This window comes from Patiria miniata, unplaced genomic scaffold, assembly GCF_015706575.1.
Source record: "Patiria miniata isolate m_02_andy unplaced genomic scaffold, ASM1570657v1 HiC_scaffold_19, whole genome shotgun sequence".
In the NCBI taxonomy this organism is placed as follows: Eukaryota; Metazoa; Echinodermata; class Asteroidea; order Valvatida; family Asterinidae; genus Patiria; species Patiria miniata.
In genome coordinates, this window is record NW_024037057.1 from 9,763,596 (window position 1) to 9,779,977 (window position 16,382).

At 40.3% G+C, this 16,382-nt stretch overlaps 2 protein-coding genes across 2 annotated transcripts; one reads left to right on the plus strand and one right to left on the minus strand.

Annotated features, from left to right (window-relative positions):
* Positions 1-313: 313 nt before the first annotated feature.
* LOC119725711 lies at positions 314-4,075 on the minus strand. Its single transcript, XM_038197246.1, has one exon. It carries the CDS (start codon positions 3,520-3,522, stop codon positions 2,614-2,616), a length of 909 nt encoding a protein of 302 aa, XP_038053174.1. The 5' UTR covers positions 3,523-4,075; the 3' UTR covers positions 314-2,613.
* A 7,248-nt stretch (positions 4,076-11,323) lies between these two features.
* On the plus strand, positions 11,324-15,405 carry LOC119725714 (zinc finger protein OZF-like). The gene is made up of 2 exons (XM_038197255.1): positions 11,324-11,380; positions 13,525-15,405. The coding sequence occupies exon 2, from the start codon at positions 13,606-13,608 to the stop codon at positions 14,716-14,718; it is 1,113 nt and encodes a 370-aa protein (XP_038053183.1). The 5' UTR covers positions 11,324-11,380; positions 13,525-13,605; the 3' UTR covers positions 14,719-15,405.
* Positions 15,406-16,382: the final 977 nt, after the last annotated feature.

A 16,382-nucleotide genomic window follows, 5' to 3' on the forward strand; every position in this document is an offset into this window, starting at 1 on the left:
TGATTTTGACAAATTGCCAATAGGGGTAACGGGGAGATCTTAAGAAGATGCGAGGTGTTTCTGTCGAACCCTGATAATAAGAACACTGTTAATACAGCATCCTAATAACGAGGACAAATCTAGGTCCTCGGTTTCTCTGTTTCCATTACTGATAATACATGTAAGGTCGACCTTGTTATAAGGGAAGCTGTTGAGTTTATTGGAGAATTTCGTTAGACATTTTTTCAAGGTTATTATGATCACACCAAGGGACTACAGGTTAAATAAAAATGGCTCATATTTTTTTGCTGATTTTTCTTAATATGTTGTCTTTATTTTAAATTTGATATTTTCATTTGAAAGTAGGCCAGCTACTTAAACTTTGTTGAAGTAATAAATATATACAATCATTAAAAGAAAGTTAAAATGTACATTGGTATTTAAATAAATCAGTGCTGGTGAAAAGCAAATAAGAAAAACGCGATACATAATTATATACAAATCTACTATGCATTTCACTTAATTATCAAAATTCATAAAATGGCAATTAAATTTAAAGACGAAATCATATCTGAAGTCAATGTTAATCAAGACAATCATCCCGTCTTGCTTAATTAAACCTAGGTGGAAAAAAAACAATCACATATGGTATAGGAACTGATAGCTCAAAACTTTAAAATCAATAGTACTTGTGAAACTGAAAACAAGGACTTAATGCAAGTCTAATGCGTTTCACTGACGTCTTTGCCTCCAAATTAATGTTAAAAACAGCAAATCAGCCTCAATAATATCCGCAGTTAAACGTCAACAATTCCTGTTGACCGAGCAAGTTGAGAGCGGATAAGCGCTCTATTTACATTTCAAATGTCAACTAGAGATAACTATGTCACGTCATTTACGAGACTACGGCTGGGAATAACACACGGGTCAATGGGGAGTGGCTACAGCCGCTTCCATAGGCGCGTGTGTTGCAAGCCGTAGCCCAAGCCAGATTCTTAGTATTATCCTCAATCTAATTTCTTCTTCTTTTTCAGATTAAAGGCTTAAACCTTGACAAAGATGATCTCTGACTCAAGTCACAATAAATTGTTCTAAAATCGTTAGCAACCAGAAAGCACTCAGACAGCGCAAACCTCCGCCAAGGCTTCACAATTCCCGCCATATTGTATACCCAAAAGATATACTCATATAGTGGTGAAGAATCCTTCAAAAAATCCTGGATCCAGACTCAGATCAGGATCACTTCTAAAATCTTGTCGATTTGTACTTGTTCCAAGGACCACCCCTAATATTTCTTTCACGTAAATCCGTCCATAACTTTTTGAGTTATCTTGTTAACAGACAAACCAACCAACCAACCAACCAACAAAATCCGATGAAAATATAACCTCCTTTGCGGCGGTAATAAAAAAACCCCGATCATCTGGTGCCTTCTGAAACTCGACCAATGCTCCAACAAAATGATAGGAAATGTGACTCAGTCTACTGGTAACAAGTTATAATAATGATGTGGCCAATATTCACCTCTTAAGAAATATGCCCTTAGGCACCAATGCTTAGAAAAATCATGATTTTTTTTTAATCAATCGTAAACGCCCCGTTATCAAAAGCAGATTTTGATCGCACTCCTATCTGTATACATGAATAATGATGCTGATGTTCTGGCTGCGTAATCAGATCTCGCCATGGGTAGAGTGGTCGCTATTTGCTCGCTAACGTGAATCTATAATGATATTTTCCGTGTAGCACTCACAATCAGCACTCTATCGCATGGAGAACCACAGTCTTGTCATGAAGAAAACGCGCCTTGTAAAATTGCACGTGACAAGATATACAAGAGCGATGCTATGCACAGCTGAAAAGGGCACATGATCTTAATTGTCTCACTGAACATTGCATTAGGTAAAAGAGTTCTCTTTTTGGATTATCTACAAAAGCTTTTTGACTGCTAAGAATTTTTTTTGCATTTTTTTTTGGATCAAAAAGCGAGATGTCGAACAATTTTAGTCGACTTGAATTTTGATACACACATGTCGCTCAAAGATTACAGTGTTTACATTAATAATGTAAACCACCGAATTTACTGTCGGTGGATGAAAGTGACGTAGCAAGCACGTAGCACCCAGACATGAATATTCATGTTTCATAAATCTGGAATACAGCGTCATAATAAATTATATTTACATACATTCTTTACATTCTTAATGTCAAAGACGTATACAAATATTATATAGTGATGCCATTATAACATCGGTGGGATATGGTTTTAAAAATGATGTTTGTCTCGCCTTAGCTATATACGGCAGTTCAAAACAGAGACCAACTTTGAGAAATACCCAAGTGCATCATATACTGTTGAAATTGATAAACATTATTACCTTATCAAAGTCAAACGCCATTCTTTTATATAAAAAGATCAGGCAAAGTATTGGTATTGATTGGTACATTATGGTGCAGAGTATCCTATGTGTGAATAGAGGAACATACCCCTTAAGTAAGTACAATAATACCTGATGAATTGGATACAGAACAGTTGGATAGAGAACAGAGGTCAGTTTTTTATGCCGAGGTTTCTTCTAAGGGCTGGTGTCTCCAGTCACTGTTTCTTCTACAAGTTCTAAGATGTTGGTTGGACTATACAGAAGGTGATCCGTTAGCATTGATGGCCGATTCTTCAGTCTCTTCTTGTTTTGCTAGCCACTCTCTGACCATCCGAGCTCTCTCCTCCTTGCTTTCTCGGACATTCGGAAGCTCCTGAGATCCGAAGACGTAGGTGGCTTTATAGGCTCGCTCGTAGAGTCCCTCGTACGAGTCAACACCCTCAGAGAGAAGACTTACTCTACTACCAGCGTGTGAGTCTGTTTGGGTGGGGCTTGAGACCTGCACGGAGCAGAGCGACAGGTGACTAGGGCATCGCAGTGGGTCGGGCATGCCGTGAAGAGGGTGTTGGTGAAACTGTCTAACAAAGGGCGGGGTTTCCAGGTCACCGTGTCTCAAGTCACCACAGCTCTTGCTAAGACTTTCAACTGCACTTCGTTCCACAGCTAGGAAGGCCTTAGTACGAGGCGATCCCGTGGACGCCTTAAAGTCATCTTTCTCCAAAGCTTGGTTGTCGTTGGAGTTGACGTCTAGGCTACTCAGGGATCTGTGATTGTCCATGACAAGGGAGACTGGACGTTGGTTGCGCCGGCGTGAGAGGAGGGTATAGGTCGTGGGTGATTTGTCGTCAATTGCCGGCTCTCTCGATGCCAGATCCTTCTCGCTGAAGGACGTCGAGTCCGCGTCTGAGGGTTTACGCGCGCGTCCAGTCACGCAGGACGCAGAGGACGGCCTAGTGTGTCCCTTCGTCGCCATGATGGAAGTTGGTGATTTGGTGGAGCAGCACCGTTTGGGATCGAAGGCCCGAAGCCAGCCAAAATCGTCCGGTTTTTCACGAACTAGTTCGTTGTCTAGTCGACTACGCCGGCAGAAAGTTGGGGAGCTGTATAGGCTGAGTCGCTCGTCACGGGCTTGCTGGGCTAGCACGTCTTGCACTGAAGGCATGATGTGGTGACAGAAACAATCTAAGATGTACACCTGGTACGAGTAGTCCGCTAGACTGTTAGACGCTGCAACAGCCCAGGCACCGAATTACAAATGTGCTGAGAATCGTCCAAGACTCGCACACACCTTCGCAGCAGTGTTTCGCCAGTTATGTGTCCGCGTTGCTTATAATGACTCTGGCTCCAGTGATAAATGTCAGTATTGAGTGCGTAGGAGTATCAGCGGCTGGACTGAGTCATCTCGGAGCAGACATCCCATTTTTATCATCGACCGCTAACCGTGCCATTCTGCATACTAATTTTAAAATCGCTCATTGGACGTGCTGCGGCATGTCTCTTGTCTCGCGTTCAGTACGTGACCACAGTCGTGCGACGGCTGCCAGACCCAATATAGCAACTCATGTATTATTCCGCTGTTCGAGGTAGCGCTGCATACGCAGGCGTGCCTTGTAAGCCGACCTTATGCGCATGTGCAAAGTGGCGTTACGAAATCGGATACTTTTCGGAGCGGCGCCTGATCAAGTAAATGTCACCGTCAAATCATGGGAATCTCACTCAGGCCTGAGCTCGAGGTCACTTCCGGAGATATATACGAATAAAAGACATGATGCAACTTGACCTAGAAAGAGATTACTAATCTTTCTGTTCACTGACACACGATGACTTATTCCCAATAAAAAAAAAATCGTCATTTATACTTTAAAATGGAAATTTGACAGACCCCTTATAATATACTGTTTCTCTATTTAGATCGTCTTTGTGTATAATGGGCTCACGGTGAGGTACGACAAGAATTTGAACGATGCATGATTTCGTTACCAGAATACAATACTTTAAATAGTCCTTTGATCATTGATGTTGTCTGTTATCTAAATGTTATATTATTTGTGCGTTTTGTGTTCTATGTTAGATATCGTTTTATGATCGGTGAGTACTTCCCTATTGTCTTCTGCGAATTTCTACAGATACTTTTTTTTTTTTTTAAATAAATAACTGTACGTTGAAACCGAGGCATCCAGTGTTTCTTTCAGGCAAGGATTAACAAAGAAATTACGTATAATTGCTTAATACACTAAGGGCCTCGACTTGGCTGTTAATTGTCAATTCACGTACATCTACCTATAATAGTATATTAAAGGGAATGTACATCACGGTGCCGTAATTTTCAGAAATGAACTGTTTGAGGGGTTAGTATATAATAGATCAAATATTGTTACACTGACATGTTGAAGTTTTGTATTCGAAAATGCTGGAAAAACCAAGAAAAACAAAAATGTTCAAGTAGTCTGGTTCCCTGACTCCACTAAAGATGAAATGGATCAATTTATAGATACCGGAAAATTGTAAGGCAAGGGAACCAGTCTAGCTGGCCTGCACCCGTTCATGAACATGTAACCAATAACAAACACAATTTGGACTGGAAAAAATGGTAAATTTGGAGCAGTAGTTGAAAAATAAATAGGTTTTTCCAACAGTGGTCGGCCGACCACCGTTGGAAATTTATACAAAATACCACTTTTCTTGAAAATAACTTCACACCAGGTGCCATAATTGTACAGGATGCTTTTAGACTGCCATTTACCAAGATCCTAGTAAGGTATTTCGTAAAAATTTGTTAGTTTTGTTTTTCGATGCCTGCAAATGTTGTATATTCTCTTTAAGCCAAGAGCCCGACTTATACAGGGTACTTCCGCTACCCTGAGAGTCAAACAGCCTGAACCAATGCATGGGGAATTCTGTTAAAAGATACCAAGATCGCCCGATTCGGTCTAGTAGTGTTTTTGTTCTAGACCTTTTTTGTGTGAAACAACTTGGGGAGTCATTTTGGTCACGATGAATCTCATAACAGGTGACTTAATTGGAAGGAGGGATTAATTATTGTTATGTAATAATACCCCCATGAAAGATGTGTAATTCACAGAATAGGCTCTGCAGCAAAAACTGCTTGACCGAATCGGGAGATCTTGGTATCATATTTCTTCTAAAAAAAAATCTCCATCTATTGGTATAGGTGGTTTGAATGTCAAGGTAGTGGGAGCTTTTCCATTCCGTTTTAATGTTTTTGTAAGGGCCACCGTGTATTTCCGTAAGAGACCTCATACTATAAAGTCTCTTACGGAAATTTTCACAAGGGGGCGCACTACAGTAAAACGTCAGATTATTCCTGATGGAGGTAATTTAACTCACCCACGATTTTGATGCCCACATTGAAGTTCGTCGTTATATAGACATCGTTTTTCTAGACTATAGTTTTCCCCCTCCCCCAATACAAAGTGTTAGCTTTAATTTATATGATGGTTCATTTCACCGTGAGTTAACTTTACAAAGTCTATTTATAACCGATTTGCCAGCAGGGCAAGAGTTATACAATGACTATCAATTTTGAAATACATATTGCATTAAAGAAATCTCCAAGGTACATGTGAAGGAAATAAACGGCTCGCTAATGCTCTGTGATTTATCTTTTTACATCCGACTCCAAATTTAGAATGCAATTTTACCTCTATGCTCAGTCCAATCAGTCAATTAATCCCAAAAGTTAAAATTCATGAAGACAATTATAAGCCAATTTCCGTACGCACTGCCGCCGCCAAATATTCGAGACTGTGATTGGTCGACCGAACCAGCCGTGTTTAAAACACGTGGGTTAACACGTGAAATCCATTCAGACTCATAACAAGTCTTAAAACTTGCCTCAGGAACAAAAAAACTCCGATGGTAAATGCATTTAGAAGCATGGTTGTCTTTTTCAGTCTTGAGCGACACTTTGGGTATAGAACGCATATAGTACAGGATTAAGTCCCTGGAGGAGTCGGGGGATCTCCTAATGGCAAATGCAATGAGAAGCATCTCATGGTGGTCTTTTATTCAGTTTTGACCGACACTTTGGGGATAGAACGGATCCTGTTACAGGATTTAAGTCCCTGAAGTCTGTGCTTCAGGGGGGAAAAAAATCTCCTTATGGAAAATGCATTTAAGCATCTTCATGGTTGTCTTTATTCAGTCTTCACCGCCACTTTGCGGATAGAACGTATCCTGTTTGGATTGAAGTCCCTGAAGATGTGAAGACTGTGCCTCAACAGGAAAGGACTGAGAGTATGGATGATTATTAACTTGATTATGTTCATTCTTTTCAGAAAAGCATCGGCGTTGACTTACGTGATTAGAGAAATACGAGGAGCTGTAGGGGAGGGGGATTTGAAACAAATGCTGTGTCTATGGCCTCGGGTCTAAAGAGATTCAAGTTAAGTCCGAGCTGGAATCGAGACCAAGGTTTCGAAAACCCCTTATAGTCAGTTTTAAAGCGGGGGCGGCTGTAGGCTATACATTTTGACGGGATTTGTATACCCATCGTATAAATCCCGGTCATGTTCCGGCCATGATTAGGCCAAAAAAAAAACTATTCGGTCTCTGGTCAGACCAAAGTTCCGGGATTGACGCGGCTTTTTTTTTTTTTTTTTTGCTTTATTTTTTCTTCTTCAAGCTTGGATTGTACAGACAAGGTGGGGTACTATTTTGCTTTTTTGGTGTCCTCATGTACATTGGTGTCCACAATTTGCCTTGGTGCTCTCGATCATTTGCCTTGGTGCAATTTCCCATTCCTTGGTGCTCTTTGGTAAAAAAAAAATTGCGGAGGTGCGGCAATAGAGGGCGCTGTTGGAGCTACAGAAACATTTTTGAAAAAAAAAATTGACGTGCATGATTAAAATCGACGCGCGCGCTGACCAGAGACCGACTTTTTTTTTTTTTTGGCCTTACATTCCGCGTGAACGTACCAGGTTGTGTGTTCAGAACGCATGTCAACAGAAAAGAAGACATGTTTACGAAGGCCATAACCCCAAGGCTACGGATAAGTTGACTTAAAACTAAATACGGGATTTGGGATCAGAGTGAGGGGGCAGGTTACGGCTCTGGGCCGGTAAACCAATTCAACATCTCGTGTGGAGCAATGACATTTTTGGTTAAAAAATAAACAGTGATGCGTAAGCTTGCTATATATTGGTCAAGGACAGCTTGACGTGTTTTGTTTATCAAAACAAAATTTTTGTTAATTTAAAAAAGAGTTTACACATGCGCCAGCTTTGAGCTTGATAGAATGAACACTAACTCTGGTACGTAGCGTAACGCATAAGCACTGATTAAGTCGATTCTGGAAATATCCCTGTAATGAGTATCCTCCGGAGGATTAAAAAAATATCTTGTTGACAACTTTTGGAAGAGTTGTTTTGTATAATTGAACAGCGCCTAGGGTCGCGATCTCATGATGGCAAATGTCATCTGGACAGTGCGCCAAAAATATACCACTGTCGGAAGCGCGCGTAAAAGCACGCAGGTCAACGCGCGTGGGTAACACGTGCAAAGGATTACTGTGATAATGATATTTTCAGGCATACAAAACACAAAACGTACCGAAATACACGCACGATAAAGCAACAGTTAGACATATAATATAATAATATCGGAGTCTTATATAGCGCACGTATCTACCAACAATTAGGTACTCAAGGCGCTGGAAATTATGTCTTTTATTAAAGAAAGGTAAATAAAGTTTATGAGAAATAATGAGGCTCATTACAAGGTGCTGTGGCGCATTATTGCAGCCACTGCCAGAACACCGGTGCAAACCCCTTCTCTTAGCGATGTTACTGGGTTCTTTAACGTGCACAACACACGGAACCTACGGCTTTACGTCCCATCCGAAGGACGAAGCAATAATGGTAAAGTGCCTTGCTCAAGAGCACAAGCACCATGTTCCCACGGTCAGGATTCGAACCCATGTACCACGGCACACGAGTCGAACACCGTAACCATTGGACCACAGCACCCCACACCCCGTATTTTGGCCAAACTTCGTCGTCTATCCTTTGGATGGCAAACAGGGAATGGTATTCTATTTCCTGTAGTGTTAGTTTGGCGAGTCATTTCCATCTTTGCGGTCAACCTCGGGGGGATTTGTGTGCGGATCGCCATCTTTATTTTCGTGTTGCTTTTTGTCATTGTCAACGTCATTTTACCCCCAAATTTCCCTCGAAAATTCTAAACCCTGCCCTTTATGTATGACATACCTATAATGCTCTTAATGTTGCCAACTAGTTTGGAACTTGGAAGGTCAAATAATTAAGAAGTGGATTTTGTTCCCTTATAGGAACCGGGCTTCACCATAATTATTTGTATTAAAGAAGTCTCCCAAAGTTTTACATTTTGGACTACTTACTTATCTATTTCCGAAGGTGGTTGAAAGTACACATTTCTGGCTATGTAAAAACAGATGCCCCATGCACTCAACATGACAAGTTAGTTGTGCACTGAGCCGCTTAACTATTTTAATTGGTAAAATCATGCAGACGTAACATTTCAAAGCAATTCATTCTCTGATTAATAGCACCACTGATGTGCTTCATATGGAGACATGCCTTTAAATGCCTAAAACATTTTTGACAGTTCAGAAACATGTATGTGTCGATTCAGAGATAGGGATTGTAATTTATGAACAATTTCCCCCAATTTTTTCCCACTTTGCATCATGTGTATTATTGTTTATGGCTTATTCCTAACAGGCTTTTTTGTAAGTAAACAATATTTCCCTTCTTTAAAAAGCCGCGCTGTATGGCGCAGTCAAGGGCGCCCTCAGTCAGTCGACAGCCAACAACGAGGTTCTGTTGATGTACCCTAACGTGGCGCGGCCCCCAACGTGGCGCACTTTGATTTTTCGCTGTAGCGCCTACCTAGAGCAAACGTTTTAACTGAAATTTCACAGAAATCGAAATTTCATCAAGTTCTACACACTCCTGTTCATAAATCGCGAGTTAATTTCCCCGTAGCCTAACAAATTTAGAAGAAAAAACTATTTTGGCGTGATTTTGCGATATTATTTTCAAGTGCAAGGTGAATAACCCTTTGAAAATGCCCCCCCCCAAAAAAAAAATTCTGACAAACAGCTGGCTTGGTATGTACATAGAGATAATAATTATTTATCTGAATTTATCAAGTTGACAGAAATTCTTAAATGTTAATTTGGAATTTTCCGCGATTTGTTCATGTGCGCCACGTTAGGGAACAATCCACCAATTTTTGTCCAATTTCCGGACGCCACCGTTTTTGAATTTCGGATTAAGTTTTATAAAACTGAAATTGTTCACAGAGGTTAAATATCAATTGGCATTAATAAGGTAAAAGTACTAGTATTTTACTGCATGAATTTGAGGTTTGTCAACAAAGAGGTTTGGCAACACTACACGAGGAAAGTCGGGTAATTAGTGCGCCACGTTAGGGAACACGACTATAATTATTCTTGGCATGCTATGTGAGCGAAATTCAGTGGTAAAAAAAATCCTACCCCCCCCCCCAAAGCACTACACAAATATAGTGGTTATAATCACCGTTAATGATTTGTTTGGTCAACACGAATAGCTGCCTAAAATTTGAGTCAGTAGTGTCCAAAAGCATTAATTTTTGGTGACCCGATATTTGTTTGTCTTATCAATACTTTATAAGGCTAAATAGTCTAGACTTACATGAGCTGTCTGCTGAGTGCTGTATGCTACTCACACGACAATAATGTTGATATCATCAAACAACAGGCGGCGCTCTTCACAATTAACGGTGTCATGTCAATACGATCTTAAAATCCATTAATTCCCATTTCCTAAGCAAAAAGAAACACGGATAACGAAACCCAAAACTAATTCCCATTTCCTAAGCAAAAAGAAAAACAGATAACAAAACCCATATCCCATTTCCTGAGCAAAAAGAAAAACAGATAACGAAACCCATTTCCCAATTCCTAAGCAAAAAGAACAACGGATAACTTACCTATTTCCAATTTCCCGGGCAAAATCGGAGAACGGACTTCGAATCCAAAATCCCACTCTCGACAGCCAAACGGAAAACGAATAACGATTCCCCCCTCCCACTGTCCTATCGAGAAAGGAATGGCGAAGAAACTTTTTCGCAACTTCGTCCCCAGGGTTTACTTTATTGTAACTTTCTTTCCTATATTATGCTAGTGACAGTGCGTACCGCTGAACACCACGTCAACGAGATTGTATTTGACACCGTTAATTGTGAAGAGCGCCACCTTTTGTTTGATTATATACATGTAATATAGCTACAGCTGCGAACCAAAGATACGAACGGTGTATCATGGTAAGTTTGGACTATTTGTTTCTCAAAATTTAACTTCCTTTTCGGCGTACTGGAAAGATGCCCATATCTGGACATCACTAATTTTTCCCTACACAGTAACCTATGCCATCATTAAAAGGGATAATATGTCCAACAAATGTCGGATTTAGCAGGGAAAACCATGGCATGCGTTGTCAATGGTTTTTTGTAGGCCTAATTTACATGATTTATGCGCTAGGGCATGATCAAATGTTTCAACCCCCCCCCCCCATGTTGCCCCAGGTCCGATGTCGGGATTTGGTCACGTTTTTCATGCCCCAGGGTGGGGATTTTGGTCACTCAAATTACATTGTTACCATACCATGACGTACTACATGGAAAGGAAATCACTAGTCAGCTAGTTCGCCCCACGTTTGTGTAGGGGGTGTGTAAATCCCCCCTCCCCCACCCCTTTTTGTATCTTTTGTAAATTTGTCAAAAAAAATTGTATTTTTTTCTCAAATTTCATAATTATTGTCCACCAAATTCTTCAAACAATGACCTTTCCAAAAATGGCAGACGAAAACAATATTTGAAACTTATGACATGTATGAAGAAGGTTAAGATGTTAAAATAACTTGTTTTCTTTTGTTTCTTGAAGTTGACAGAGTTTGAAGGTTCTACCAAGGATGTCAACTGTGGAGCACATACAGGATGCAGAGCACACTGATGACGTATCACCATGGCAACGCCAAGTAAGGATCTTCCGGATGAAAAACTTAGTGATGTCATGAACAGGTCACGCAATCCGCCTTGTACTGTAGTGAAATCTAAATTATGCGAAAATACCTTGCGACAAAATCATGGATATCTCTTGCAGAGACTTATCAATCTTGAAGTAATCTTATGTGGAATACTTTTCTAATGAATGATATTATAATTGCTAATCCTGTCGTGTCATTTATTGTTCAATTTATTTAAAGGGAATATACAACATTTGCAAACATCTAAAAATAAAACTACCAAGTTTTTGCGAAATACCTTAATAGGATGTTGGTAAATGACAGTATAAAGCATCCTGTAAAATTATGGCACCTGGTATACTGTCATTTTCAAGAAAAGTGGTATTTTTGTATCAATTTCCAACGCTGATCGGCCGATCAGCGTTGGAAACAACTGGCTTTTTTTTCAAATACTGGACCCAATTGACCATTGCACTTGTTTGCAATCGATTACAAACCTATGAACGGGTAAGAGCCAGCTTGACTGGTTCCCTGACCTTACAATTCCCCAATGTATGTAAACTGCTCTGTTTCTTCTTATATGGAGTCAGGGAACCAGACTACAGGAAAATAATCGTTTTTCTTGGTTTTTATAGCATTTTCGAACCCAAAACCTCCAAAAAGTCAGTGTAACTATATTTGCTTTATATTTCCAACCCCCCAATTCCATCCATTTCTGAAAATTACAGCAAAAGCAAATGTATATTCCCTTTAAAGTCTTGTGTAGATTCAATAAGGTCTTTTGATATAGAAGTACAAAACACCTTTGTGACAAACTTCTGGGTATTTGATGTGTCATTTTGGATTTTTGGGGAAAAAAGTAATATGTTTCACTAAATTTTACCAATTTCGTGCATGCCATGTTTCCAATAATTGGCACATCTGGCAAGGGAACTGTAAGGAATGTGCTTTTAGGCCTCAGGGATCTTCTTAGCAATCTTCAAGCAATTTCATTTTTTGGCTAAAAACGGACTTGTGGAAACGACTCATAAACAGTTTAGGAGGCGATAAACATTATACTCCTCAAGTGTTTATTAAGAGATTTGGTTGAATGTACAGGATGTATGAAGACAAGCTAACATTTTCCCTCAAAATCAAAATTTAAAAACCATTGCCAATTTTGATTGGCCCCTACAAAAATAAGAAAATTCTTCTTTTTTTGTCTTTAATTGACTTCTACATTTAATTGCAGAATATGACATTTTCTTTTTGTGATTCGTGGCTCTGGACGAATTTTTTAAAGGGAAATAAAGTCCGAAATTGTAACTGGTCTGATTCCCACCTCGTATCCAAAAATTGCCTATTTCCAACAAGAAAACCTGCCTTAATTTTTGGAACCCTCATACACAGAATTGAGAGTCCCACATTTTCGGATTAGGAAGGCACAGTTCTAGCACTACAGTCAGTGGAGCTAATATTGGTCTATCTGTAAGGTTTGTAAAAAAAAACCTTACAGTTCTCAAAGTAGGGCTAGCTAGAGTTAGTCATGCTTGTAAGACACATGTACATTACCCCTAGTCTATCATGTCTATGGGGCCGGGGGGCCGTGCCCGTAGCCCCATAGTTCTAGAGGTTCATGTACATGGGTTATCCCATAAATTTGGGGTCCATACAAGTGTGAAGTTTTTCTGTCCCTGTTACATCTGACTTGTGTAATTTGCCACGACGTATCACACCCTAACTCCCTAGGCCTTTTTGCTAGGATGTAGCCTCAATCCTGCAAAATCCTCCAATTGGCCTCATGTAAAAATAGCATATAGCCTCAATCCTGCAAATTCCTCCGTTATTTCTTGAATATGGTCCATGGAGGGATGACCACTGCCTGAATCCTGCAAAATCCTCCGGCTATGTCTGTCAATGGTCTGAGGCAGAGGCAGTGACATCCTGGAGCAGTGCGGAGGATGTCAAGTATAATCAAGGACTAAATTTATGCACGGCTGAGCATAAACAACACAAGGTCCGGCCCAAGACCTTGACACAGTGCGTACTCCAAAATCAGCAACGCACTTTTGCCATGTAACCTCAATCCTGCAAATTCCTCCAATTTGCAAAAAGGATTTTGGAGGATTCAGGGCGGTTAGGGTTAAAATTGACTTCAAACTATTTTTGTTTGTCAGGTATTGTTGGAGGAAGAAGGCTGGTAGATGTGCAGTTTGATGCATTATTTGCTTAGCCATCGAGATTAGCACTTCAGGAAGATGGACGCAAAAGGACCTGAGCTAATTTGTCATCTGAGGTTCCTGGGGGAGGAGGAACTGTTCGTTTGTTCAACCTGTGGTCAAGTTTTACCTTCACTAAGTGATCTGTGCGCCCATGAAAGGGTGCACACAGATGAGAAACCCTTCGTTTGTGAGACCTGTGGTAAAGCTTTTATGGAAAGAAGTCATCTTCAACGACACGACAGGATTCACACTGCTGGGAAACCATTCGTTTGTGAGTCCTGTGGTAAAATGTTTATTCAGCAAATTGATCTGTACAGACACAGCAGAATCCACACTGGTGAGAAACCATTCGTTTGTGAGACCTGTGGTAAAGCCTTTGCTCGACAAAGTGGTCTGCATCAGCATAGCAGGGTTCACAGTGGCGAGAAACCATTCACTTGTGAGACCTGTGGGAAAACCTTTGCATACCAAACTGATCTATACAGACACGAGAGGATTCACACTGGTGAGAAACCATTTGTTTGTGAGACCTGTGGTAAAGCCTTCGCTCAGCAAAAAGGTCTTCGTCAGCATGGTAGATTACACACTGGCGAGAAACCATACATTTGTGAGACCTGTGGTAAAGCTTTCGCTGATCTATCTACTCTAAGCAGACATGAAAGGGTTCACGATGGCAAGAAACCATTTATTTGTGAGACCTGTGGTAAAGCCTTTGCTCAGAGAAGTGGTCTGTGTCAGCATGGCAGATTACACACCGGTGAGAAACCATTCGTTTGTGAGACCTGCGGTAAAGCCTTTACTCAGCAAACTGGTCTAAACAGACACGAAAGGGTTCACACTGGCGAGAAACCCTTCATTTGTGAGACCTGTGGTAAAGCCTTTTCTCGGCAATGTAATCTAAACAGACATAAAAAGGATCAGACTTGTGATAAACCATTCGTTTGTGAGACCTGTGGTAAAGCTTTTAATCGGCAATCTCATCTGATCAGACATGAAAGGTTTCACAATGGCCCTAATGACAAGAAGCCACTTGTTTGTGAGACCTGTGGCAAAGCCTTTACCCGGCAAACCCATTTAACCAAACATCAGAGTATTCACACTGGCCAGAGAGTATTCGTTTGGCATGTTTGGAAGCCGAGTGCTCAGTAAAACTTTCCTCAACCAAGCCTTGTGAAGACACTTAAAGACATCCTCATGACTGATAGAGCTATATTAGATAAATTAGATATTACTAGAGTGCTAACTCCTGATTCTTGTGCTTGGAGACGCCTTGAAGCCGTCCTGGGCGCAGACATTTTGAATTCATGTTCTATTTGTAGAGCATGATGAAATGAGATGGATTGAATTTTGAAAGTGTACTTTAAATGCAACGCACAAATAGCACATACGCAAACAACTTAAGTACGTCATTTGTTTAAAAAAAGCCATGGTTAATCATCTGCAGTGGACATGCGCACACGCGTTGGGCTGTTTGCGTAGAGTAAAATGTCACGCTCATTTGCTGATCTTGCGTTTCGGTTTTGAGTGTATTGGCTTTGATAACGCACCTGTATGGAATACAAACGCAGATATGCAAATAGACGTACAAAGGCCGTACAAAATGTCTAGTTCTCCATAGTTTGTGTACATTGTAAACATGGATGCGCCCAGCAGGCATCACTTTGAACATGAGTCAGAGCTCTAGTAATTTATAAGCCATAAGTTGTAAACAAAAAAAAATTATAAAAATAAATAAAATAAAACACAGTTGCCAGGATGCTTAAACTTGTATTAAGGCTAAGACGAAGCAAAAAATTTTAAAAAAAATTCGCCCCTGCCTGCTTTTTTCCCCAGCCTTTTTTTAATCAAACATTTGAAATAAATGTTTATTTTTCATGTTCTTCCCATTAAATTTGTAGCTATGTATGCACGTTTGCAATCCGTTAAAAAGCATCACAGCTTAATTCGATGCAAACGTATCAACAAAAGAGTCAAGAAAATTGAAGAATCCATCCTGGAAAATTATCCATCTTGCAAAAAAGCTGCCATTTCCCTTTTAAAAATACCGGACGAGAATTTCAAGAAACTACTTGTTTAGTTTTTACTTGGCCAATAATTTCAACTCGGTTTAATGATGATCAACTTTAATTGTCTGTTAACAAATATTAGCCAGATGAAATTTGAAAAGAAAAAAAATATATGAGTAGAACTGCAGGCCCTTAAGATCTTGCCTTAGTATTCATATTAATTAAACCTTTCCTTGTTCCGTCTCAATTAAATGTGTTTCCAAATTAAGACGTAAATCAACCAAACTACACGTCTCATGAGTTTCTTTCAATGAGTGAGTCTTTTTGCAGCTGAATTTTACTTTTTGGTGCCAGAAAAGTGCAATAAAAACATTTTCAGTGACTTGTCAGAATGTTGTCAACGGTTGAAATGTGTACATTTGCCATCGATTGATATCTCGTGGGACTTTGCTCTGTGCTACCTCCATGCTCTGTGTAAGTTTTTTTTTTGGGGGGGGGTCTGGCTTAATGGTTTTAAAATGAAATCGATTAAAGTAGCCCTAACTCAGCTGCATGGGCGTCGCCAGGATTTTTTCTAGAGGGGGGCAAACAATTGTTTTTGCCAAAAATTGCTTGTATTTCTCAACACATTCTCAATTTATCAGTTATAGAGGGGGGCAGGGTCATTTTGCCCCCCCCCCCCAACTCATTAAATTTACACCACTTTGTCTTCGGGCCTTTTTTTTTTTTTTTTTTTTGGCTTTTCCGGGGGGGGGGGGGCAAGTGCCCCCCCTTGCCCCCCCCCCCCCCCCCCCCCCCCCCCCCCCT

Excerpts from the sequence above, each read along its gene's own strand:
- LOC119725711 (XM_038197246.1), bottom strand. The coding sequence starts at position 3,522 with ATGCCTTCAGTGCAAGACGTGCTAGCCCAGCAAGCCCGTGACGAGCGA.
- LOC119725714 (XM_038197255.1), top strand. The coding sequence starts at position 13,606 with ATGGACGCAAAAGGACCTGAGCTAATTTGTCATCTGAGGTTCCTGGGG.